The sequence below is a fragment of the Trachemys scripta genome, chromosome 6 (assembly GCF_013100865.1).
Source record: "Trachemys scripta elegans isolate TJP31775 chromosome 6, CAS_Tse_1.0, whole genome shotgun sequence".
NCBI classification, from domain to species: domain Eukaryota; kingdom Metazoa; phylum Chordata; order Testudines; family Emydidae; genus Trachemys; species Trachemys scripta.
Genome location: NC_048303.1, coordinates 30,083,680 through 30,110,958, shown reverse-complemented (window position 1 = coordinate 30,110,958; position 27,279 = coordinate 30,083,680). Strand labels below are relative to the sequence as shown.

The window sequence follows — 27,279 nt, the reverse complement described above, 5'->3', positions numbered from 1 at the left end:
AAGAGTCACATAATTACAAGAATGATTTCACTTTTATGTGCAACATTTTTTAAAAAAAGTTTTAATTAAAAATTAAACAGTCCAGAAGTATATCACATATTCTTTGTAATAATTGTCACTTTCCATCATCATCATCATCATCATTTAAAATTCAAATTGTTAATGGATAGGACTGTCTACATTTGTTTCATAACATGTAAAATATTGTTATCATAATATTGTTATATCAGAGTTACTATTATTGTTTATCAGTGAAAGTGTACAGAGAACTTCACAAAATGCATAGGGCTCGAGTTTAAAATATGTATATGTGCAAAAGAATTCTCTTCTCATTCCAATGCATCTTTACAAATACGGGGAGCAGTACAGTGTCACCATTCAGTGATGGGGGACTTCAACTACTCAGGCATCGGTTGGGAAAATAACACAGCAGGGCACAAAGTATCCAACAAGTTCTTGGAATGTATTGGAGACAATTTTTTATTTCAGAAGGTGGAGAAAGCTACTAGGGGAGAGGCTGTTCTAGATTTGATTTTGACAAATAGATTTGATTTTCAGCTTGAGTGAAAGTGTTCATGAAATAAGGAGTTCATGATTCTAAGGAATGGTAGGAGGGAGAACAGCAAAATAAAGACAATGGATTTCAAGAAGGCAGACTTTAGCAAACTCAGGGATTTGGTAGATAAGATCCTATGGGAAGCTAGTCTAAGGGGAAAAACAACTGAAGACAGTTGGTAGTTTTTCAAAGAGACATTATTAAGGGCACAAGAGCAAACTATCCCACTGCGTAAGAAAAATAGGAAGTATGGGAAGAGACCACCTAAGCTTAACCAAGAGATCTTCAATGATCTAAAAATAAAAAAGAATCCTACAAAAAGTGGAAACCACATTCATCCTTTGTAATTTGACCTAAACAACTAACACAAGTATGTAGGGACAAAATTAGAAAGATCAAGGCACAAAACAAGATCAAACTAGCTAATGACATAAAGGGTAACAAGAAAACATTCTACAAATAGGCTGGAAGCAAGAGGAAGAAAAAGAACTGGGTAGGCCCATTACTCAATGAAGGGGGAAAATAATAACAGAAAATGTGGAAATGGCAGAGGTGCTTAATGACTTCTTTGTTTTGTTTTTCACCAAGAAGGCTGGTGGTGATTGGACATCTAACATAGTGACTACCAGTGAAAATGAGGTAGGATCAGAAGAGGCTAAAATAGGGAACGAATAAGTTAAAAATTACATAGACAAATTAGATGTCTTCAAGTCACCAGGGCCTGATGAAATGCATCCTAGAATACTCAAGGAGCTGACTGAGAAGATGTCTGAGCCATTAGTGATTATCTTTGAAAAGTCATGGAAGACTGGAGAGATTCCAGAAGACTGGCACTATATTTGCCCTTTTCCTATCTATAAAAAGGGAAATAAGGACAACCCGGGGAATTACAGACCAGTCAGCTTAACTTCTGTACCCGTAAAGATAATGGAGCAAATACTTAAGCAATCAATTTGCAAACATCTAGAAGATAATAAGGTGATAAGTGACAGTCAGGATGGATTTGTCAAAAAAAAAATCCTGTCAAACCAACCTGATAGCTTTCTTTGACAGGGTAACAAGCTTCTGGCTAGGAGGGAAGCGGTAGACGTGGTATATCTTGACTTTAGTAAAGCTTTTGATACTGTCTCACATGACCTTCTCATAAACAAACTAGGGAAATACAACCTAGATGGAGCTACTATAAAGTAGGTGCAAAACTGGTTGGAAAACCATTCCCAGAGAGTAGTTATCAGTGGTTCAAAGTAATGCTGGAAGGACATAATGAGTGGGGTCCCACAGGGATCAGTTTTGGGTCCGGTTCTGTTCAATATCTTTATCAATGATTTGGATAATAGCATAGAGATTACAATTATAAAGTTTGTGGATGATACCAAGCTGGGAGGATAGGATTAAAATTCAAAATAATCTGGACAAACTGGAGAAATGGTCTGAAGTAAATAGGATGAAATTCAATAAGGACAAATGCAAAGTACTCCACTTAGGAAGGAACAATCAGTAGCATACATACAAAATGGGAAAGGACTGCCTAGGAAGGAGTACTGAGAAAAAGAGGTCTGGGGGTCATAGTGGACCACAAGCTAAACATGAGTCAACGCTGTAATGCTGTTGCAAAAAAAAACAAAAAACAAAAAAAAAAAAACACACCAAACCACCACAACACCCACACAACAACAACAACAAAAAAACCACACTTCATTCTGGGATGTATTAGCAGGAGTGTTGTAAGACAGACATGAAAAGTAATTCTTCCACTCTACTCTGTGCTGGTTAGGCTTCAAGTGGAATATTGTGTCCAGTTCTGGGTGCCACATTTCAGGAAGGATGTGGACAAATTGGAGAAAATCCAGAGAAGAGTGACAAAAATGATTAAAGGTCTAGAAAACATGACCTATGAGGGAAGACTGAAAAAAATGGGGTTTGTTTAGTCTGGAAAAGAGAAGACTGAGGGGACATGATAACAGTTTTCAAGTACGTAAAAGGTTGTTACCAGGAGGAAGAAGAAAAATTGTTTTTCTTAACCTCTGTGGATAGGACAAGAAGCAATGAGTTTAAATTGCAGCAAGGGAGATTTAGGTTGGAATTTAGGAAAAACTTCCTAACTGTTAGGGTGGTTAAGCACTGTAATAAATTGCCTAGGGAGTTTGTGGAATCTCCATCATTGGAGATTTTTAAGAGAAGGTTAGACAAACACCTGTCAGGAATGGGCTAGATAATACTTAGTCCTGCCATGAGTGCAGGGGACTGGACTAGATGACCTCTCGAAGTCCCTTCCAGTCTTATGATTCATTCCTGACCATGATTTGTACCTCCATGAAGCCCAGCTTGGTCATGTCCCTGCATATGATGTTCCATCACCAAGTCTCTGGTCGTTCTTTAGGTCTCACTGACCCTGGTTGTGTTTTGCATTATTTTCTTTGTCTTCCTATCTACCATTTATCTTGTCCAATGCCCCCACCATTAGAATATTTTTTATTGCAGCCAATCTCATAACAATCTCTGATTTCACATTCTACTCTCCTCCTAACTTCATTTCTTTTATCATCATCCCACTTTATACCTGCCATCTTTCAAAGAACTCTGATCTTTCCTGCCTAAAGCCTTCTGATATCCATTCCATTTAATGCAGCTACTTCCAGAGTTCTACTGTTAATAAACTGGCTTGATAAATTTTCACTTTGGTAGCCAAAGTACATGTTTTAAGCTCATCCTTGAGGGAACCATCGACAATGATAAAGCTTCCTAGGTACACATAAGATTTCACTTGTTCTGTGGCTTCACCACTGCTGCTTTTCAACACTTCATCTATTGTCCATTTCACAAGATGCAATCACTTCATCTTCTTGGCATTTATTGCAAGTCCAAGTTGACTACACCAATTTTCCATGGTAGTGAAGAGTATCATATTTAAATCAAAGGTGTCTGGCAGTTGTACAATGTCATCTGCATAAGCTAAAGAACTTAATTCTAGATCACACAATGTCACACCCTCTATCTCATCTACCATCTAGACATCTTTAATCCACATTCCCACTTTTTCCCCCCCCTATTGACTGTCAGATTGTAAATATCTGATTAATGCAATTTTGCCCTGGTCTGAAGCCACACTTCCTCCTTACTTATTCTAAAACTTGCCTTAATCTGCTAACAATTATTTTCAACATTATTTTTCCCCAGTACTGATAATTAGCTTAGACCTTTATAATTATTCAGACTGGCAAGATCTCCTTTCTTCAGGATTGGCACAACTATTGGCACTTCCTAATGCTCCGATAGCACTTGTCCCACTGGTTTTAGCAGTTCAGCTGTTATGCTGTTCATTTCTGCAGCTTTTCCATGTTTAAACTGCTTCACTGCTCTTTCTGTTTCTTTTTCTGATGGTAGTTCAGTGCTGATATTCATTCTGCCCTGTTCAGCTAGCATATCTGGAAAATATGGATTAGCTACAGGGTTCAGCATTTTGTCAAAATGCTCGTTCCAGACTTCCATCACCTCTTCGGCATTTGTTGTTAGTTCACTGAAGCCTTTCTTACAACTTGCATTGTTGGCCTGATTGTGTTTCTATACAACTTAACCTTTTTGTATATTGTTTTCATATCTTGCTTTGTTGCTGCTTCTGCCAGTTGTTGAGCCTCTTCATTCCAAGACTTTTCTTGTCCAACATTTGTGATTTCCTCACCGCTTTGTGCAATGCTTTTACTTCTTCTTTCCCAGCTGTCTTGGCTTGTTTACACTTCTCCTGTAATGTTCTTGTTTCGTACTCAGAATGCACAAAAATGCATGCACAATGACACCTACTTGCAAACACAATTACCATGACTCCATATAAATCTAGCATTTACTCAGTACACACCAGGAATCGTGCAATCAAGCACTGGGTCCAACTGGCCATTTGTATGCACAAATACTTGATTTGTGCACATAATGGTGGAAACTGTGTACACAGCTTAGGCACATAATTACATGCACATTTTTAAAAACCAGGCCCATGATAAATAGATCAAAAACATTTTAAATCCTTGACATCTAATCAAACAGGTCATCTTGGTAACTTCAGAATTGTTTATCATTAACTTTCTATAGCCCTGAGGTCATCATGTTTATTATATTAATATTTGTTTTAACTGATAAGGTGCTTCCCCATACCCCGGACATCAGAATGTCAGCAAAGCACATATTGTTATTTTCTCCTTCCCGTGCATTTCATAATCCCCCTCTTCCCAACTGTTGCTGATTTAGGTACTCCTTCTTGCCCTTCAACTATGATGACTTGATGCAGAACCTCCTCCAAGACTGCATTCATGGAACTGATTTCTCTTCTCACTTATACCAATGAATATGGTCCCTTTAAGTCAAAAGAGTTACACCATCTTCCTGATGTAAGTGAATTTGCTTTGCTGCTTTTGCTGTGTCAGTCCCAGGATATAAGAGAGACAAGGTGGGTGAGGTAATATCTTTTATTGGACCCACTTCGGTTGATGGAAGGGATGAGCTTTCAAACTTCAGAGCTCTTCCTCAGGTCTGGAGAAGATAACCAGAGTGTTGAGGCTAAAGCAGAGGAACATAAGGAGAAGCTCTGTGAAGCTTGAAAGCTTGTCCCTCTCACCAACAGAAGTTGGTCCAATAAAAGATATTACCTCACCCACCCATCTCTCTGGTGTAAGTGAAGGCAGATTTAGGCCTTATGTATCTTCACTACTCTGACACCATCTTCAATTGAACAGTACCGTTTCTCACCCATTTCCTTAAAGGCCATAATGGTGCTTGGTTTGCACTGGCCTAAGAAATTTTAGTCCCATGATAATTCTCAAACTGATGTCCCTAGTTTAGCAGATTAATACAGCAACCCCCTCAAATCTCTCCACTAACCCAGATTGTGATAAATTGAAAAATCTATACCTCAATTCCAGCAAAAATAATGTTTGGAGAGTACTTTACTAAGACTCTGGTATTATAGGCACTGTCTTTTTTATTCTTGACAGACAGTAACACGTTGAACTTATCATTGCTTGACTTTATGATGAATGGAGGGGAACTGTAAAATAAAATAAAAATTGTGTTAATTATCTTTACTTTCCAAACTGATAAAAAAAAATTAAGCTATGGAACTTTTTCCATGGTCATACTGTTTTGTCTTTGATTGAGAAAACACTGATCACTAGTATTCTATTAGAGCACAGAATCTCTATTTTATTAGTATGGCAGCTATATTAAGTTTCAGTGTAGTTACCTGTCTCCAGCTATACTTGCTGCTATATTCAGAACCAGATCTGTAATACATTTATTTTTGATTCCACAGTCTTTTGTGAAAGGAATCTGCAACAATAATATTGATAGTTGTAGTCACATTTTCTTATAAGTATAATCAAAATGTAAGTATCATTTCAAGTCATTATCGTATTTTACATTATAAAACACCTTTTGTGGGACTGTCATAGAGACCTTTGTTGGTATTAGTTAATGAAGCCTCCCTCGACCCTGTAAAATAGTTAGGTGTTATTACCCAGCTGCAGAAGAGGGATAGCTATGAATGGGTGAACAGAAAGGTTAAGTGATTTACCCAAGATCACAGAGTGAGTCAGTGGCAAAATTGTGAATAGTACCAATGAGTCCTGACACATTCCCCTGCTCTAATTTGTAGATTAGATACAGTTGCCTCCTTTCATTGAGTGCCCTATGTGGGCAGGTCACTCAGCTTTAAAATTCAGTTAGAGTTTCACAACCTGATTCAAATCCCACTGAAGTCAAAGTCCCCACCAATGGAAGTTTCATGGGAGAATGCATCTCCCAGCCTAGCCCCTCCACCCTCACTGGCCAACCCTGGCCAATTTATGGACTAAGCCATCCATCTCTGGGCCTTGCAGGGGCTGTCTGGAGAGGGGTGAATATCATCTTAAATACTCTAGATATTAGCAATGAACCTTAATGTCTTACATATTCATACACTGCGTTCGGCTGGTCACTATCGAGAACTGGACCATTCTCTGGGTCGGAAAAATTGAACTCCAACAAAAACTTTACAGAGTCCTGAAAATCAGGCTTGTCCTAGAAATGAAACAAATGAAACTGTTATTATGAAATTTTCCCTTAAAACCACCATTGGTATGGAAGCCGCTAAAGGAGAATAAATATGGAGAACCTCCCAGGTGCTTTATTTTTCAGTCACATTCTCACCCGAACCACAGTGTAGGAAAAATATCTGAAAAAGGAACAACTTGGTGTAGCTAGCTAATGATGACAAACCGGCATGTTTCCAAACAAAACCTTCAAAATACATGTCCCACAGGATCACAAAAGGTCATCTAGTCCATCCCTCTACCAATGCACGATCATTCAAGATCATCCATGTGGGCACAAATGATACTGCGCGGTGTGACACTGAGCGGATCAAGAGTGACTACAGGGCTCTGGGAGTACGGGTGAAGGAGTTTGGAGCGCAGGTGGTATTCTCTTCAATTCTTCCTGTCAAAGGTAGGGGCCCGGGCAGAGACAGATGCATCATGGAGGTGAATGCCTGGCTGCGAAGATGGTGTCGCCAGGAGGGCTTTGGCTTCCTAGACCACGGGATGCTATTTGAGGAAGGACTGCTAGGCAGAGATGGCGTTCACCTTTCGAGGAGAGGAAAGACCCTATTCGGACACAGACTGGCTAACCTAGTGAGGAGGGCTTTAAACTAGGTTCGTCGGGGACAGGTGAGCAAAGCCCACAGGTAAGTGGGGAACATGGAGACCGGGGAAATGAGTCGGAAACAAGAGGGAGTGTGGGCTATATTGGCAGAGAGAAAGGAGAGTCAGGACAAAACTGGGAGGAAAGATCAAACCAGTATCTTAGATGCCTATATACAAATGTGAGAAGTATGGGGAATAAGCAGGAAGAACTGGAAGTGCTAATAAATAAATACAACTATGACATTGTTGGCATCACTGAAACTTGGTGGGATAATACACATGATTGGAATGTTGGTGTGGATGGGTACAGCTTGCTCAGGAAGGATAGACAGGGGAAAAAGGGAGGAGGTGTTGCCTTATATATTAAAAATGTACACACTTGGACTGAGGTAGAGATGGACATAGGAGACGGAAGTGTTGAGAGTCTCTGGGTTAGGCTTAAAGGGGCAAAAAACAAGGGCGATGTCATGCTAGGCGTCTACTACAGGCCACCTAACCAGGTGGAAGAGGTGGATGAGGCTTTTTTCAAGCAACTAACAAAATCATCCAAAGCCCAAGATTTGGTGGTGATGGGGGACTTCAACTATCCGGATATATGTTGGGAAAATAACACAGCGGGGAACAGACTATCCAACAAATTCTTGGACTGCATTGGAGACAACTTTTTATTTCAGAAGGTTGAAAAAGCTACTAGGGGGGAAGCTGTTCTAGACTTGATTTTAACAAATAGGGAGGAACTCGTTGAGAATGTGAAAGTAGAAGGCAGCTTGGGTGAAAGTGATCATGAAATCATAGAGTTTGCAATTCTAAGGAAGGGTAGAAGGGAGAACAGCAAAATAGAGACAATGGATTTCAGGAAGGCAGATTTTGGGAAGCTCAGAGAGCTGATAGGTAAGGTCCCATGGGAATCAAGACTGAGGGGAAAAACAACTGAGGAGAGTTGGCAGTTTTTCAAAGGGACACTATTAAGGGCCCAAAAGCAAGCTATTCCGCTGGTTAGGAAAGATAGAAAATGTGGCAAAAGACCACCTTGGCTTAACCACGAGATCTTGCACGATCTAAAAAATAAAAAGGAGTCATATAAAAAATGGAAACTAGGACAGATTACAAAGGATGAATATAGGCAAACAACACAGGAATGCAGGGGCAAGATTAGAAAGGCAAAGGCACAAAATGAGCTCAAACTAGCTACGGGAATAAAAGGAAACAAGAAGACTTTTTATCAATACATTAGAAGCAAGAGGAAGACCAAAGACAGGGTAGGCCCACTGCTTAGTGAAGAGGGAGAAACAGTAACAGGAAACTTGGAAATGGCAGAGATGCTTAATGACTTCTTTGTTTCGGTCTTCACCGAGAAGTCTGAAGGAATGCCTAACATAGTGAATGCTAATGGGAAGGGGGTAGGTTTAGCGGATAAAATTAAAAAAGAACAAGTTAAAAATCACTTAGAAAAGTTAGATGCCTGCAAGTCACCCGGGCCTGATGAAATGCATCCTAGAATACTCAAGGAGCTAATAGAGGAGGTATCTGAGCCTCTAGCTATTATCTTTGGAAAGTCATGGGAGACGGGAGAGATTCCAGAAGACTGGAAAAGGGCAAATATAGTGCCCATCTATAAAAAGGGAAATAAAAACAACCCAGGTAACTACAGACCAGTTAGTTTAACTTCTGTGCCAGGGAAGATAATGGAGCAAGTAATTAAGGAAATCATCTGCCAACACTTGGAAGGTGGTAAGGTGATAGGGAATAGCCAGCATGGATTTGTGAAGAACAAATCATGTCAAACCAATCTGATAGCTTTCTTTGATAGGATAACGAGCCTTGTGGATAAGGGTGAAGCGGTGGATGTGGTATACCTAGACTTTAGTAAGGCATTTGATATGGTCTCGCATGATATTCTTATCGATAAACTAGGCAAATACAAATTAGATGGGGCTACTATAAGGTGGGTGCATAACTGGCTGGATAACCGTACTCAGAGAGTTGTTATTAATGGTTCCCAATCCTGCTGGAAAGGCGTAACGAGAGGGGTACCGCAGGGGTCTGTTTTGGGACCGGCTCTGTTCAATATCTTCATCAACGACTTAGATATTGGCATAGAAAGTACGCTTATTAAGTTTGCGGATGATACCAAACTGGGAGGGATTGCAACTACTTTGGAGGACAGGGTCATAATTCAAAATGATCTGGACAAATTGGAGAAATGGTCTGAGTTAAACAGGATGAAGTTTAACAAAGACAAATGCAAAGTGCTCCACTTAGGAAGGAAAAATCAATTTCACACATACAGAATGGGAAAAGACTGTCTAGGAAGGAGTACGGCAGAAAGGGATCTAGGGGTTATAGTGGACCACAAGCTAAATATGAGTCAACAGTGTGATGCTGTTGCAAAAAAAGCAAACATGATTCTGGGATGCATTAACAGGTGTGTTGTGAGCAAGACACGAGAAGTCATTCTTCCGCTCTACTCTGCTCTGGTTAGGCCTCAGCTGGAGTATTGTGTCCAGTTCTGGGCGCCGCATTTTAAAAAAGATGTGGAGAAATTGAAAAGGGTCCAAAGAAGAGCAACAAGAATGATTAAAGGTCTTGAGAACATGACCTATGAAGGAAGGCTGAAAGAACTGGGTTTGTTTAGTTTGGAAAAGAGAAGACTGAGAGGGGACATGATAGCAGTTTTCAGGTATCTAAAAGGGTGTCATAAGGAGGAGGGAGAAAACTTGTTCACCTTAGCCTCTAAGGATAGAACCAGAAACAATGGGTTTAAACTGCAGCAAGGGAGGTCTAGCTTGGACATCAGGAAAAAGTTCCTAACTGTCAGGGTGGTTAAACACTGGAACAAATTGCCTAGGGAGGTTGTGGAATCTCCGTCTCTGGAGATATTTAAGAGTAGGTTAGATAAATGTCTATTAGGGATGGTCTAGGCAGTATTTGGTCCTGCCATGCGGGCAGGGGACTGGACTCGATGACCTCTCGAGGTCCCTTCCAGTCCTATAATCTATGAATCTATGAATCTATAAATCTTAAAAGCGTCAACATTTATAGTTTCTTTTATTCTTCTCAATGAACCAAAGGCAGCCCTGGAATAGGGAGATACGAGGCCCACTGACATGAATGGAGTGCCCTTTTGTGCCAGGGATGAATTTGTGCCCATTATTCTTACACATATTGCACGTTCAAGCAAATCTATGTGTTATGCATCATATACCAGTAGGTTAATTTTTTCAGCAAGCAACTGTGGAGTTGCTAGGATCTGGGTACACAAAAGGAGTTAGGCACCTAAGTCCCTATGTTAGGTGCCTATTTCCCAGTTCTGGGACCACTGTGATACACAAAACTCCCAATGACCTTGTAGGCATCTAAACTCGCCCACCACCTGAGTTTTTGCTGTAAAAGCTCCTAAGGCACCTGTGTTTCTGAGCGTGTGCACTGCTGCCTCCCTTTGAGTGTCCAGATGCCTATCTCCCACCTAAGACCCTGCATGATTCACAGATCAGGAGAAGCAAGGTGTTTGGCCCCCTAACTCGCCCAAGAGGCCCGATGCAGTAGACATGCTCACACGCTGCCTAATGGAGTGAGCTCCCATAGGTGAGCTTACACAAAGCAGCTTTGATGCTCTAACCATTAGGCTTTGGGATATTCTGATATAGGGAGCTCCTCTGTCTCTCCTGTTGAAGATGTTGCACTGTGGATAAATAATGAAAGTATCATTGAAGTAGGGGACTGGATGCTGTGTCTCTCACATCCTGGGTGAGTACTCCAAGATCAGGGTACAGAGTTATTTTCATGCTTGTGCTCTCATTCTTTCCTGAGTAAAGAGTCAGTTGGGTCAGTCATTGGGCTCAGTGTCACAATGCCTAAATCCTTTTGAGCATTCAGCTCTAGATGTTTTAAGAATAGGTATCAAATAGTGTAAATCCCTAATGATTCTATAAAGCCAATGATCATAATGGTCTTTACTAACTGCTTTACATTTCTTTTTTTACAGTAAAGAGGTCTAGCTCTGGTCAGCTCATACATACTCTGTCCCAACCCTAATTATGGAGATTTAGAGTTACATGTGCAAATTACACTTTCATCTCACTCTTTTGCCCACATCTAAGTCATCCACGATCCTTTACATGGCTGATGAATTCAGCCCAATTGTGTTATTCACCTTTTAAATATAAATAGCAAAGAAATAAAAATAAATTGAGCTAGGAGAATATATAGTCAAAGAAATATTAATACTATGAAATTGGATTAATAATGTGTATACTGGCTATTGACAATGATTGTGAATGTAAGGAGCCTTTTTAATCTATTTTAGCACTAATGCAATAAAATGCAGTTAGAGATAACTGTAAGGTAACAATGAGAAAATATAGCCACTTTATATGATTTACTTGCCAACACGTAGAAGTTATGTTTAATACATTCTGACCCTTTGACAGTGATATTTTTTTGTATCTTCCTTTCTTGACTTTCCATGAACAAGCTTCGAGGTATCCGTCTTTGTGAATCAAGTGTAGCCCAATACTGTATACCTACAAAGATAATTGAAATAATACAACCTATGTGGATAGGATTAAAAGCAATAGACATCTCCCTACTCTTTTCTCTCCCAGTTTATTTTTGCTGTTTTTTTTTAAACTGTAACAACATTTTAACAATTTTAATTTTGTTATAAATTTTGAATACCAAACTTAAAAAATAATTTCATAGTTGCATGCTATTTTTTGGGGGGAACCCAAATCAACCTACCAAAACCAAAAAACAAACCAAAACAACAAATAACCCAAAACAAACCCATCAACCCCAAATGCAAATAGAACAGGTTTTCATGCAAAGATTCGATGACTTGGTGCTGTCTACTTACTGGTTTCATATATTGTATCTTCTTTAGACTTTAGTCTGACTTCAAAACAAATTGTGACATTTATGCATACTGTCTCTTTTTTATCTGTATTACAGTTTTTCTTTTCTATATTGATTTTATTGGGTGTGAAATTCATGGAAACATTTACTTCAGCTACATCACGAGACCTTAAGAAAACATCAATAGGAAAGAAGACCCTTAAATAATAATGTAAATCTTTTAGCATTTTAAAAACAAACTTGTCAAACTATGCAATACTGTACATTACTGAACATACATATAGTGATATAGGCAGATAATGACATATACTCTACATACTATAAAGGTATACTGTATAATGGGAAGGGAGCAGTTACTGAAATACTCTTCAGACCTTCCTTAGACATGCACAAAGGATAAGATTTTCAGAAGCAGCTAAGTGACTTAGAAGCCTAAGTCCCATTTTCTAAAGAGATTGTTAGGTACTTAGGAGCCTAAATCTCATTGTAAGTCAAAGGGAAATGGGACTTAGGCTGCTAAGTCACTTAGCTGCTTCTGAAAATTTTATCCAAAATGGTTTTTACTTCTTATTTTGCAAACATCAGAAAAGTATGTAAAAGCCAGCAAATTAAAACCACACGGAGGCAACATAAAATGTATTAATAGCAAAAAATAAAAAAGTATTTCTAAGTCCAAAATTCTGGTTGGTAAAGTCTTGGGAGAAGGATTATTTGTTATGATGATTTCTGTTCTCTGTTTTTACAAGACGACACTGATTTGTCTATGAAAACTTTCATTGACTTCAAGGGTTAAATCCAGCCCAGTATAAACAGGCACAACATTCATTGGCTTCAGAAGTATCTGCTTTCACTATTATGACTTAACATATCTAATGTTGTAGTACCTAGATGTCTCAACCAGGTCAGGCCTCCGTTGTACCAGGCATATATAGTAAATGACAATCCCCATGCTGCCAAGTCTTATGATTTTGTTATGAGTCTTGTGATATTTGGTGTTTCGCTTAAAGCCCCAGCTCCTGGAGATCACTGATTAGGTAAGAATCTTAGCTGTCATTTAAAAAGAAAAAGTAAGCTTCTAGTCCTTGTAGTCACAAAGAAAAGCTTGAAAATGTAACCCAAGGGCACCTTAATGGTTAAAAAGCCAGAATGTAAATAAGACGACCCCATACTTATTATTTTTAAAATTTCTTATGATTGTTAAGAAAATCTGATGATTTTTGGAGCCTGACTCATGATTTTGAACTTTTAGGGTTAACATTGAGTCCCTGCCCCAAAGAGAGACAGTCTAAGGCCCCTGATCCTGCAAAGACTTATACACATGCTTAACTTTACCCACTGAGAGTTGTTCCATTGCGAAACTGGGGCCTAAAAGACAAGACAATTGGATGAGACAAAGAAGGGGGAAGAAGAAAAATGGGGAAACAAAACATAGGATCTGCTTAGAACAGACTAGCTGTCATTCAGACAGTAATCACAACTCATCACAAATACTAAATTTAGTCTCAGTTCATTTACATTAGAACAGGATTTAATATGTTTAATTACTATTATTACAGGAAGTGCGGGATTTATTCTTTTGACCTTGGATGTAATAATTTATGCTTAATTTTGCCATTACATATTAAACCACGGTTAGTTCAGTGAAAATGTTGTAGGTTCTATTTTGTCTATATTCTAAAAGAATAGGGTCTTTTTGTTTAGATAAAAAAATTAAAATTATGATTACTTTTATAATATAGCAAGTTTCATTTTTTCATTATTTCTCCTCTCAGGGAGACATTAGAAATATTAAGATCCATATATAATACTAAAATATGAGATGAAACACGTACAAACACAGGTGAGAGACATCGTTTTCCTGCAATAGTCCACCGTTCAATCGGGAGTGTGTATGTTAATTAATTAGCGCAAGTTAAGCGCCTATTATTATTTTAATGGCGACACACACACACAACTATAATAATTGGGCCTACAAAGTTACCCTAATTGTAAGATCAAATGTAAAAAGTAAGTGTAAGTTTAAAAGATGTCACAATAACCTATAACAAATATTGAAGGGAAAAGGTGCAAAAAGGCGACAGAAAAAATAAATTAGTCTGAACAAAAAGGCCTATTAATATAACTCAAGGAATGTGCTAAGGTCCTGTCTAGTAAACAAGAAAAGTGTAGAACTGAAAATCAGTAAACCAAAATTGATGTGCTAGAAACTAGGCCTAAGAGATGGACAATACTGAAAGGACGGGCTAGACTGCTCATCATTCCCCTTTTGGGGTCCTCAAAAAGAGACTTTGAGAGGAAAAGCTAGCTACTGTGATGCTGGTTGACTGGGAAAGGAGCAAGCTTCACTATCATGGCTGCTACCCATACTGTCTCCTGGGACCCCAACCTTCTTCATACTAATCCTGAAAGATGTCCTGACTAGACCAGACTTGAGAGAGGGAACCAGATTACATCACCACCTTCACTGGCTTTGGCTAAATCCCAAATATTACCTGGGATGTGAGACTTGTATGTTCTTTTCCTTCCCCACCTTATTTCTTCTCTTTCCTATCCCTCTCCTTTTTTCCTTCTGTCTAACAAGAGTCTGGCTTAGTTGGCCAACACTATATATTTTGCAACACTGCTCTAAACCTCTGACATGAAACAGGAAGATAAATGCAATGCCCTAAACTGCCCAATGTTGGTACAAGTTTGCCAGATCTTGGAGTGACTGACAAGACCATGAGCAGTGCTTGTGTTTCTTCACCCAGTGAGGCTCCAAGTGAGAGAAGCTGTATTTTCTCTTTGCTATTTTTTTCTCTCCCACTTTTGTGTGTGTGCGTGTGTGTGCAACTTGTTGTGTCTTCTAGCCCATCTCTTTTCCCAAAGAGAACAGTTATTACCATCTATAAAAATGTCAAACACGGTGTGAAGGGGGATGGGGTAGAGGTGGGAATTCCTTCTAAAGAGTCTCTCCAGGGAACAAGGAATGTTGTTAAAATGAAAACATTATTTAATGCTTTGCATTTCAAATGCTTTAACTGCTTTTCCTTATTTTTCTGTAACTTTAATAAAAGGATGCTTGATGGTTTGTTTGCCATGGCACGTACTAAGTAGGCTGAGGTCTCTGTATTCCAAATCCTGAACCTTGTTTAACTCTGTTTAATGTTGGAAAGTTTCAGGTCATATTCATGCCTATGACTCTTTAGACCCTTTTATTCCATCTAAATTAATACAACACTACAGGGAATAAAGAAAACAGTCAACATGAAAACTTTAGTCTACCAACAGAGAACAGCCAACAATCTACAGGTGATTTAGGCTTTTCCCCTTTAAACAAATGCTTTTAATATACATACCAAAAGAGGGCAGCACCACCAAGGCCTCCAATGGTGACATCCGTTAGACCATCACCATTTAAATCCATTTCTCCATGTATAGACTGACCAAAAAATTTCACTTTTTCCCCATCTCCACCTGATGGAATACGCTATGAAAAAGAATTAATAGCTTTATGTAGTATACAACAGCTCATATAAATACATTAAGGATGGATGAGTTGGGTGTGAAAAGGCCTTTTAGAATTTTAACACTGCATTTTCATTATAGACCAGGGGTGGCCAAACTGGCTTGTGAGTCACTTGCGGCTCTTTTACCATTAAAGTGCAGCTCATGGAGCCCCCCCATGCACCTCCCCATTCTCCACCTACCAGACTGGTGGGAAGGAGGGGGAGAGCTCAGGACCTCTGTCTTACAGTGGAGTGGTGTGGTAGGGGCTTCTGCCCAGTGGGGAGCGGGGCCTCGAGGCTTCAGCCCCATGGGGCGCACCTGCCAGGGCTCAGGGCTTCTGCCCAGTGGGGTCCAAGGCTTCCGCTCTGTGGGGTACACGTGCCAGGGCTCGGGGCTTCAACAGGAGCAGGGCTGAAGCCCCGGCAGGCACCTCCCACGGGGCTGAAGTCCCGAGCCCCGGCAGCTTTGCTCTGACTCTCGAACTGCTGAAGATTGTCTTATGTGACTCAGAGGGTCAGTAAGTTTGGCCGCTCTGTTATAGACCTTCTAAAAGAGTTACCATGGTGATGAGCACAATATAAAATGCCCAGTTACATCACTGGATCCTTTAGGAATTGTTAAGTGTCTCCTTTATCTATCCATACAGAGCATATTTAGAAGATTTCTAATGAAAACACAATAGAAGACATGATAAAAACAAGAAAAAGTGTTTTATAACAATAGATCATAATAGTCAAATTTAGTAAAGTCAGAATGAGTTTAACTGTACTTAGCATTCTTAAAAGGAAGCTGTCGAGGTTGCGGAGGTCACAATTTGACCCTACTGAAGTTGGTGAAGAAACTCGCATTGACTTCAATGGGGCCTATCAAACTCTGACTAAAGTCAATAGTTACAGTTACAGTTGGATTGAGTGCTGTAGTAAAGAAACAATCCAGAGTAAATGGAAAGACTTCCACTTATTTCAATAGGCGTTGGATCAAGCCCTAAAGGAGTAATGACTCCACCCTAATCAAAGGATGTCTGTTAAAACACACTGTTCTTATAATTGCTGCTAATCTATATATTTGACTCTGTAATGGTCCTCACTTGGGGAGCATGGCCTAGTGGTCATGGCTGCAACTTCTGACTGCCAGGGGGATTGCAGGGAGGGGAGCCCAGGCTCTCCCATTCCACCAGGCTCCAACCCAGGACCATTTGGGCTACCAGTAATCTGAAAACCCAGGCTACTTAAAGCTGTCCTCCCTGGGCCTCTTCCTCTTGTCCACCCCCCTGGGATTAGCTTAGTCCAAGGCTTTCCCCTGGTGGGGAAACCCAAATCACAATAAGTAAGAGGGGGTTACCAATGTCCAAAGTCCACAGGATACTTCCTTCACTGGTTGTATCCGAGGTGGGTCCTCCCTTCCCTCAGGGAGGACCCCTTTGGTCAGCTGTGTCAGAGTCTTAGGCTTCCCTCTGCTCTGCTCTGCTAGCTGCAGATCTGCCACCCAGTTCACCTCCAGATCTGCCACCTAAATGAGCTAATTCTCTGCCTTTTAATTCCTCCAGCAGATGTAGCAGTGGCTGCAGGTGTGGCAGAGCGGGGCTGGCTGAGCCCAAAATAGTCTCTTAACTCCTTGTTGCCCAGTGTGGGGTTTGTACACTCTATCACAGACTCCTACCTGGGCATATTCTCTCCTTATACTACTGCCATTGCCATGATATATGTACACAGCTCCTCGATGATCATCCTCTAAAGGCGCTCCTATTACAATATCATTAAACCCATCAAGGTTGAGGTCCTTTACTGGAGCAATTGCAGTCCCAAAGCGCGCACCGCAAGGTTCATTCTTGTGATTTTTGCAGGAGCTGTGCTTTAACAATGAACAGCAAGTTTGCTTCATAGGTTCAAGGCTCATCTGATATTCAAATGTTGTCTGTGAAAAGGATAAATGTAATGTTTAGGGACTGCCGTTGACTTTACAGCAAAGCAGGCTTTTAAAAGCACGTGGACTCAAGACAAACAGATACATTACACAAAGTTAAGTCACTTAACAGAAACCATGTGGTGTTAAAATATTATTCTATATATGGTGAAAAGCTGTGGTTCCTAAATTCTGGCTCCCATGCTGACTCTAAGCAGGAAAGGAGAGATTTGCAGTGTGTTTGTCTGTCAGTGACAGCTGTCTGAAGTAATGGGCCATAGGAAGGCACAGCATCCTAATAGTGTCTGTATGGTACTTTAACTAAACCACTTAACCCTTTAAGCTGCTGCAAGTATTCTCTCCAAAAGAAGTTCCCTGAACCGGAAAGATACAACAAGGTTTATTCTGGATCACAAATGGCAGTTGTCCTGAATATTGTACTTCCAGTCTTGGTAAGTATGGGTTGTTTTCTAGCCCTGAAATAGTCACCCTATGAATGCAAGATTGGATTCTTTTGGTCATCAGGGTCCATTGGGGCTGTGCCAGGTTCTAGATGTCCTCAAGCCCCCCCACCTGAGGGCATAAAGGGCAGAGCGTGCCCAACCATCCCTCAGTTCATTTGTCAATACAGAATGCCAGAGGAGTAGGTCTCTATAGCAGCAGGGAATGAGGGAAGGTTGTGGAATCCATGTGGACAACACATCTCAAAGAGTCACAGTTACTGTAAGGGACATAACCATCCTTTCTTCTTCAAAAGATTATTCATATGGATTCCCCTTGTGATGGCCATCAAGCAGTTTTCTGTTTGTGTAGAGGTGGACACTAGGAATCCTGCAGGACAGTCCTACCAAAGTAGGCATCTGATCTGGAAGCCTGTATCAAAGAACACCTGTTAATGTGTGGACTGAACTCCATGTTGCCAGCCTTATAAATTTCACAAATAGGGAAATTCTTCTATCAGATAGCAGAGGCTGTGTGACCTCTAGTGGAATAAGCTGTAATGTGGCTAGGTGGATCTAACTTGGATAACTGTAACATACTATTATACACTTAGAGACCCATATTGATACTTTCTATGATGATATTGTGAGATCCTTAACCCTATAAGCAAAGGTCACAAACAGCCTACGTGTGTTCCTGAATGATTTTGTCTTGACAGTGCCCTTATTACATCAAGTATAACTTCCCCTAGGGTTGAGTTAACCTCATGGAAGAAAACTCGGAGATTAATAAATTGGTTCATATGGAATTCTGAAACAACTCTGGGCAGGAAACTGGGCCTGAGAATAAAGCGGTCCTTATGAAACACTGTATAGAAGAATCGACCTATGGATCTGAGTCGCCCCATCCTTCAAGCTGATGTAATGACTACTAAAAAGACAGTCTTCATAGATAGGTGGTACAGAGAACAGGTTGCTAAGGGCTCAAAGGGGGGAAGCCATCAATCTTATTAATATTATGCTGAGGTCCCAAGTGGGATGGAGCTCCTGACCTGTAGAAAAAACATGAAAGAGGCCTGTAAGGAATCTGGTCACTCAGGGTAAGAAAACACAGTGTGGCCCTGGATAGGAGGGTGATGCATAGATATTATTGTTAGATAGATCCCTCTGAAACTAATAGAAAGTCAATTGTTTCAGGGCTAGGAAATAGTCCAATATTGCTGACATGGGTATTGTTGGGGAGCTAGTGATGAGACGCCCAAATAAAAGACTTCTTCCACTTAGCTTTATAAAAGTCAGTCTAGTTGAGGCTTTCCTGCTTGGAGCAGATTGTTCTGAACTTCCACTGAACGCCTTCTTCCAGTGGATGTTGGCTAGCCAGTTTCCAGGCTGTCAGGTGTAGACCCAATAGTGGATCTGGATGTAGGATCTGATTGTTGTGCTGTGTGACTATGTCGGGCAAAGCAGACAATGTGATCAGGAATTGCACTGAGAGTTCACCAGACCAAATACCATAACTGGTACTACTTGTGGTAGTTTGAGAAATGTCTGTTGAGGTGATATGGGAGCAAGTTCTGAACGCATGGAAGATGCAGGGCCTTTGCATAATTGAGTGATGAATACACTAAACACAGAACCAAATAGCCTGCTGACAGAGCAGAGATGATCTGGCTCCTCCACTGCTGGGTGACATAATGCATAGATGTGATGTTGACTGTCAGCACTTGCATTGTGGATCCCTGGAATAGAGGCAGGAATGGTTTACATGCCAGGTGGATAGCTCAGAGTTCCAGGACATTTTTGTGCAGACCAGTTTCTTGACCATAGGCCCTGTGTCTGAAAGTGATTTAGATGATTCCCCTATCCCTGAGATGAGACATCCGTCACCAGAGTCTTGGTATGTTGACATGCAGAAAAGGGTACTTTGCAGAAAAGGCTACATTGACCTGTCCCTTGCACACCTGAGATGTCTTTTCACCAATCTAATGAGGAGAGGACTTCTTGAGGGTGGAACTGTGACTAACACATCCATGTGGTCTCTGCTGTGTAGACACTGATTTCAATCACCCTTGCATGAAGCATAGGCAAAGTCTGTCAAGCTGTCACATAGGACCATAGGGACATGTGTCCCAGAAGTATGAGGCATGCTCTTATTGAGGTTTTTGGATGAGCTTGAAGTTGGCTAATGAGATCAGCTATCGTTTGGAATCTTTCTTTTGGGAGGTAAGCTCTTCTGATCTAGAATCTAATGTGACTCCTATGACCTCTATGCTTTGATTAAGGGTTAGTGTGGATTTTTCACTGACTTTGAGCCCAGTGTAATGTTACTTGAATTGAGTTTGTTACCTGCTGGGGATGATCTTCCTCAGATCAACCTATCAACGGGATACATCTCCTTAAATGAGCTGCCAAGTACTTGATAGTACCCTTTGTGCTGTGGAAAAGCCAAAGGGCAAGACTCTGTATTTATACAGAGATATTCCTGCTAGAAATGTGAGATACATCTGACTCAAAGAAAATATGCAGTTAAGACACTGAACCTTCTTTCTTCTTTGGAATGATACTATTGTAGAAATAAACCCACCTACCTCTGAACTCTAAGGGTACCTGTTTTGTTGCTCTGAGATGCAGCAGAGAGTCCCTTGTGAGGGGCTTCCTCAAAGCCCTTGTGATGAACTTGGTACCATCTATCCACCCTCTTTGAAGTGACAGATATTGATGCTGGAGTCTGCCCCTCATCCTTGCAACAGTCCCTCATTAACACATATGGTGTATCTACCAGATATGGAACGGTACAGAATATCTAGCTGATTGTGTGACTTCTCTTGCATTGCTTCTAGTGAGATGTCAAGGGTCTTGGCCATGAATTTCACTGTCTAATCCCTCCCGGACTCTCAGTGTGCTTCCCATGGAGGGGGATGAACAGGAAATGAGTCTCTATGATGGAGAAGACATACCCCTCCTCCAGTGGTGGGGCTCCCATTCTGCTGTGCTAGGGAGCTCCTGCACCCTTCTATCTGGGTAGGTGAAGTAGATGGTACTGCATAGCTGTATATGGTCCTGTAATTTCAGTGACTGAAGGCCTAGTTAGCACAGCTGATGTTGTATGAGTCAGCAGGGGGGACTCTGGTACCAGGCTCACTTGGTCTCAAATAGGCCAGAGGTGTCAAAAAGAATGATATCAGTTCACTGGGTCCTGTGGGTATCAAAAAGTCAGTACTGGAGGAAAGGCGGTCAGTGGATTTAGATTTAGCTGGTACTGCTGGCATCGGAGTCCAGAGGAACCCATCTTAGGCCAATGGCTGCCCTTCCACTGCAAAGTTCAAGACAAGCCCTAACACATGTCGACAATTGTGACCCAGTTCTGAGGGTATCCTTATCTCTGGAGTGAGGCTCTTTCCTATCCCTACTCCAGAAAATATAACCTTAGGCTGGCATCCCTTCTGAGTGTGCTTGGAAAAAGAGCGGCAGCTTGAGCAATGGTCAGGGATATGCCCTTCACCTAAACAAATCAGGCATTTAGAGTGCCTATTGTTGAGTGGCACAGAAGCATCACGAGGAGCATGTCTTAAACTCCGAAGATGCAGCTTTCCCATTACTGGGGGACTGCGGCCCTGAGCCAATTAACTATGTAAGGAAAATTAATAAAAATGTTCTTTTTTTAAGCCACTGGGCAAAATAAAAGTTAACTAACATCCTCATAACTAACAAATCACTAACGCTAACTGCAACAGTCATAGAGATGCAGGCAGACGCTGCAAGGGTTCTATCTCACAGCCTTGGGCAGTAAGAAAAAACTGAGGGATGGTCAGGCTCTCAGTACCCTTTATGACTGGGAATGGGGATAGGGGAGCATGAAGACATCTAGGCCACAGGCATAGCCCCAACAGACACTGCTGGTCAAAAGAATCTGATCTTATGTGAATAGGGCACATGTTCCTCAAGAATGGAATCCACATGGACAATCATTTGAAGAAGAACATTCAGGAATATCATTGCAAAGTTAGAGAATGAAGTGAATCCGAATCTACCTGGGCCCTATCAGTGTAATATCGCCACACCTCACAATCTTTAATATGTTCATCCTAACAGCACCCCTGTAAAGTATGGGAGCACTATTACACCTATTTTATGGATGCCCTTGGGGCTTGTCTACATGGGGACACTCGGGAAAATTAACTTAAATTAACTTAAGATATGAATTTAAAGTGGATTAGTTAAACCAGATTAAACCCCTGTGTGGACACTTTGATTCAGAATTAAAGCAGCCTTAATTTGATTTAGCTTAAGCTAAAGGCCATTTAACTTCTGATTCAGTGCCCACAAAGGGGCTTAATGTGGTTTAACTAATAATCTATTTCAACCATTAATTTAGATTAATTTCCCTAAGTGTCCCCATGTGGACAAGCCCAGAGTCAAGCAGGAAGTATGTGGCAGAGCAAGGAACTGAACCCATTCTCCCCTGACCCAAGCTAGCACTCTAATCATCCTTCCTCTTTAAGCAGGAAGACCCAACAAGTTCCATTCACACTGCAGTTGTAACTAACTCAGGAAACCCAGGTACAGCAAGGTTTTTCCCTAATTTGTTGACAACCTGGTTGAAAGTTGTAGTATGAATGGGGGCTGAACTCAGTTTTTGCCCAGCTCTACTGAGGATGCATTTCTTAGCCATATAAAATACTACTTTAGATTCCTTGGAACTACTCTGTATTGTGTGCTGGTAATTTAACAAGATTTGTCATTAAAAAAATCTTTTTCTTTCTCCTCTTTTTGTAGGCCACCTCCCTTACCTTCTGTCATTTGAGTATCCCCAAGTCAAGATTTTAATCAAATTATTTGTTCAAATAAGGGATCCAAAGAAACTAACGAGCATATCCCTTTTTCCCAGCCAATAACTGTATCGCTGTTACCTTGTTCAAAGAATACACATACACTTTTCCTTGTTCCTCTTTTTCAGTTCCCATGTACATAGGAGCTCCAACTAGCAGAATGTCTGTAAATGAGTCTTTATTGACGTCAATTGTAGTAATAACACTCCCAAAGTATGACCCAATCTGCAATAAAAACATACGATATATTTATTATAGGCGAGACTGGTAGCACTACCTAATATTACAGAGGCTCAACATTTCCCATTATAAGACCCTGTTTTCAGTTGCATATATCTTTGTGAGACATTAACCATTTGGGCTGAAATTTTACAAGTGAGGTTTCTGCCTTAAGCTGCATTTTCTGGAAAATTTCAGCCAAAATGGTTCACCAATTTCTGAGAATCAGACTAGAGAAATATGTTTTTTTGCCCTTTAGAAAAAATGTGGGGACCTTTCCCTTGAACTGCTTTAGCACCCCCTTGCTTTGGGGCAGGGAATTGAAATTTGGTAGGGAGTGGCCTTTCTGTCAGGGATGTGCCTTTTGCTCTTCCTGTGAAAATCTGCCCAAATGTGTACAAGTTATAAGCCGTTGAAAAATATCTGTTTTTAGTTTTAGTATGGAATTAGTTTAGTGCTCCACCCTCCATAACTCCTACGTGTGACCAGACTATTCATACACCATCCCCACAAAGAAAATGAGCATGCCGAAGCCCAGGGATATGGGGAGCAAAGCTAGACATTCCCTATAATTCCTGCTTCTGCCGCTGTGGAATGGGGTGCTCTGGAAGTAACAGTGAGGAGTCTGTCTCTCTGGTGCTCTCAGTGACCCTCTCTGCTGGTACCCAGACAGCATGGAAGAGGAAGCTGTTTGACACAAATCCAGAGCACACAAAAGCCAGACTCAGGGGAAAGGAAAGGAGCATATTAGAACAAGGAGTATTGTGAGGCAGAAGAGAAAAAAATATGACTGGGATGTGGGGGGAGAGTCTAGAATTTGTTGGATAAGGAGACTGGGCCTGGGAGCTGGTGTCGGGGGAGATGGAGGGGAGGCTGGCACTGCTTGGACAAGGAGACAGGGAGCCAGTGAGGAAAACTCTGTATGTGTGTGTGGGGGGGATGGGAAGTGGCACTGGGATCCAGTTGGGACAGGTCAGATGTGGAGCTGGGAAGAGAAGGGGAGCATGGTGCTGGCTTGACAAAGAGACTGGGAATAGCATGAGAAGCCTGAGGAGTGGAGGCTGGGAAGGCAAGGAGAATGGGATGGGATGAGGTGCTGGGGGTGGGGGAAGAGTAAAGACTGGGGCAGGTACAGATGGGAGGAAACAGGACAGAAAGGGTCAAGCTTGGGTAAGAAAACAGGCAGAAGGTTCTGTGACTACTAGAGTACACTTCCCTTCAAAGCCTGGAATGGAATGCAAGACTCTTGAGTCTCACCATTCCTCTGCCGTCAGCAAGTATCTATGTCAGCCATTGGCAGTGTGTGTTCTCATCCCTCTCTGGGGCTGCTCCGCATAGAGGATGACAATCTGCTATTGCTATCCTTTACTCCATTAGTTCAAGAGGCTGAGATCTGTATAGTGGATCTAAAGGTCCTAACTCAGCTGATGAACCATGTGGATGTCAATATGATGCCATATGATGGAATTTCTGATGTTTCAGTTTGCTTTTTTAAAAAACCTAGGAAATCTCCGCCCCCCTCCCCCCCCAAAAAAAAACTGATTAAAGGCTGTTAATAAGATTGCAATGCCAAGCACTCAGAAGCTAGGAAATGCCAGAATTAGGGTTGCCTGTGCACCCTTAATTTGGCCCCCTTGTGCATTTGTATTTTGATATAGTCTTTAATTACATGACCACATAGTAGTTTTTCCAGAGGACTCCTGCCTCATTCAGTGCACCAGATGGATCTGCTCTGAGGAAGGATCAGGGTTGTGTAGTGACCCCTCTCTTATTTGCTGCAGAAGTTGGAAGATGTGTAGTGAATGAAGTCGGAGATTACAGGATGAGAAAGGAGTGACTCATGGTTAAGTCTAAGATTTACTCACAGCAGTATTTTTAGTAAAAGTCATGGACAGGTCACGGGCAATAAACAAAAATTCACGGCCCATGACCTGTCCATGACTTGTACTATAAATATCCCTGATGAAATCTCAGGTGCTCTCAGGGGGGCTCCAGGGCGTTGCTGCTGCTCTGGGGGGAGGAGGTGCTCCAAGGCACCACTGTTGCTCTGGAGCAGCAGGGGTGTGTGCTAGGGCACTGCTGGTGCTCCGGGGCAGGGATGGGTGACCTGGAGCACAGCTGGTGCTTGGGGGTGCGGTGGCCTGGGAACCGCAGCTGCTCCGGGGAGGCCTGGGCACCACAGGCTACTCAAGCAGCAGCCGGTGTGGCTGGCCCCAGAGCCGCCCAAGCAGTGGCCGGTGTGGCTGGCCCTGGGGCTGCTCCAGCAGCAACCAGGATGGCTGGCCTCAGGCCGCCTGAGCAGTGTGTGGTGTGGCTAGCCCCGGGACTGCCCCAGTTGCTCGGGCGGCCCTGGGGTCAGTCGCACCGGCCGCTGCAGAAGTCACGGAGGTCGCAGGAAGTCATGGAATCCGTGACTTCCATGACCTCGGTGACCGACTTGCAGCCTTACTCATGGTTAAGGCAGTTGAATGAGGTCCTGGAAAATTGGGGTTTGAGTAACATACAATAAATAAGATATGGGGCCACACACTGAATGAAGAAAACAAAATATTGAATAGCTGTTCATAAAATGAGCGACATCCATCTTGTGCACTGAATAAGGCAGTGTACCTGTGGAAAAAAAAATGTATGCAATCATGTAATTAAAGACTGTATCACAATGCATGTGCGCACAGAGCCTGAATTAAGGTTGCACAGATAACCTTAATTTGTATATCTCCTAAATTTTGAGTGCGTAACTTTGCAACTTAAATGTTCTTTTAATGTTGGGTGTCTGTGTGTTTATCTGTGTGTGTGTGCACACATCTAAAAGAAGATTGCATGATGTACCTGAAATTGTGTATCAAGAACACAGTTAGACTCTAGCTTTCTACTAAACTAATGTATAAGCTTTACAAATGTAATCATAATAAAAGTTCATTATGATGACACAGTATGAAATTTGGATGAGTATTAAAAAGGTTTCTCTTGCCTTCAGTATACAAATATCACAATTCTCAACCACATCCGAGCTGTTCTCAGGCATACTTGACAATGGCAGCAATGAAGCTGGTTGTGATTCCCTGGTCCCTGGCTGCCCAGTGGAATTTAAAGCAGCAGGGGGCCTACTGTAACTTTCACCACTAGTACAAGGTGCTGCAGAATTTGTACTAGTGGGGAGATCAAGTGTAGTGGAATTTAGCTCAATCACACCCCTGCTCTGCCCTGCCATACCCACTCCTCTCCGAGGATACGAGTAGTAGCTGGTATAGGAGGTGGCTATGCCACCTCCACTAGCTATACACTGGCTGAGATTCCCTGTACACGGGGAATTCTCCTGGGGAAATAGCTGGTTGGTTTAAGTCCATTTTGCATTCTTTAGTAGACAGGAGAATCCTGTAAGCATGTTAACATCTTATACTTTATGAATTTCCCTAAGATGCTTTTCTGATCCATAGTTTTCATTCAAATTACATTGTGAACAGTTTTTTTTACTATATTCCACCTGCAATTTAACTGTGAAATACATGCTTACTTGTTCTCCATTTAATCGCTGTAGTATTTTTACATCTCCTCCTACTATTTTGTAAACGATAACTTGGCCTGTGTGATTATAGCGAGGTTGCCCAGCAATGTATAGCACATCTCCAGGTGTCGATGCTGAATTTACAGTGTATCCTAGGAGAAGTAAAATAATTCAAGATGTAACATTTACAGACTGCAGCAGCAATAATTGCTGTGATTCAAAATCTTAAGGTCCAATACTGCAAAAACACATACAAGTGTAACTGTATCCACGAGGCCCTGCTAGCAGATGTGTAAGGGTGTGTCTATGTAACCCACACACCTTCTGGGTGTGGTGTTCTGCCCCATTTAGTGGCACCAAGACCACTTAGAGAGAGTTAAATGAGTCTGTTCTACAGCCTTAGCTAACAGCCAGTTGGCTTTTAGCTCATGCTGTAGAGGCTCATGCACTACGCTCCAAAGGTCCCTAGTTCGATCCTGCCCACCGATGACATGGGTCTGTCGGCGTTATGTCTACACTGCAACTGGGAGTGAGCCTTCTAGCCCAGGTAAATGGACCCTTGCTATCTTGGATCAACTCCCCTGGGTCTGAGCTCAAGTGATTAGCCTGAGCGTCTGCTGGTGCTGTAATGTCCACACTGCTATTTTTAGCATGTTAGCTTGAGCCAAACTAGCACGAGTCAATCTGCTCGGGCTGGGAAGCTTGCTCTCAACTGCAGTCTAGACTACGGGTTGGCAACGTTTGGCACGCGGCTCGCCAGGGTAAGCACCCTAGCGGGCCGGGCCAGTTTATTTACCTGCTGACGCGGCAGGTTCGG

General features: G+C 41.7%; 1 protein-coding gene across 2 annotated transcripts in view; it reads right to left on the bottom strand.

The window, feature by feature from the left end:
* Window positions 1–27,279, bottom strand: part of ITGA1 (integrin subunit alpha 1) — a 124,081-nt gene that overhangs the window by 18,279 nt on the left and 78,523 nt on the right. For both annotated transcript variants that reach the window (XM_034774419.1, XM_034774420.1), the window contains 9 exons: window positions 26,472–26,614; window positions 22,820–22,963; window positions 17,227–17,481; window positions 15,417–15,547; window positions 12,080–12,246; window positions 11,611–11,747; window positions 6,491–6,601; window positions 5,787–5,872; window positions 5,456–5,591 (listed from right to left, as the gene is read on the bottom strand). In XM_034774419.1, the coding sequence (XP_034630310.1) occupies window positions 5,456–5,591; window positions 5,787–5,872; window positions 6,491–6,601; window positions 11,611–11,747; window positions 12,080–12,246; window positions 15,417–15,547; window positions 17,227–17,481; window positions 22,820–22,963; window positions 26,472–26,614 (1,310 nt within the window). The remainder of the gene's footprint in view (window positions 1–5,455; window positions 5,592–5,786; window positions 5,873–6,490; window positions 6,602–11,610; window positions 11,748–12,079; window positions 12,247–15,416; window positions 15,548–17,226; window positions 17,482–22,819; window positions 22,964–26,471; window positions 26,615–27,279) is intronic.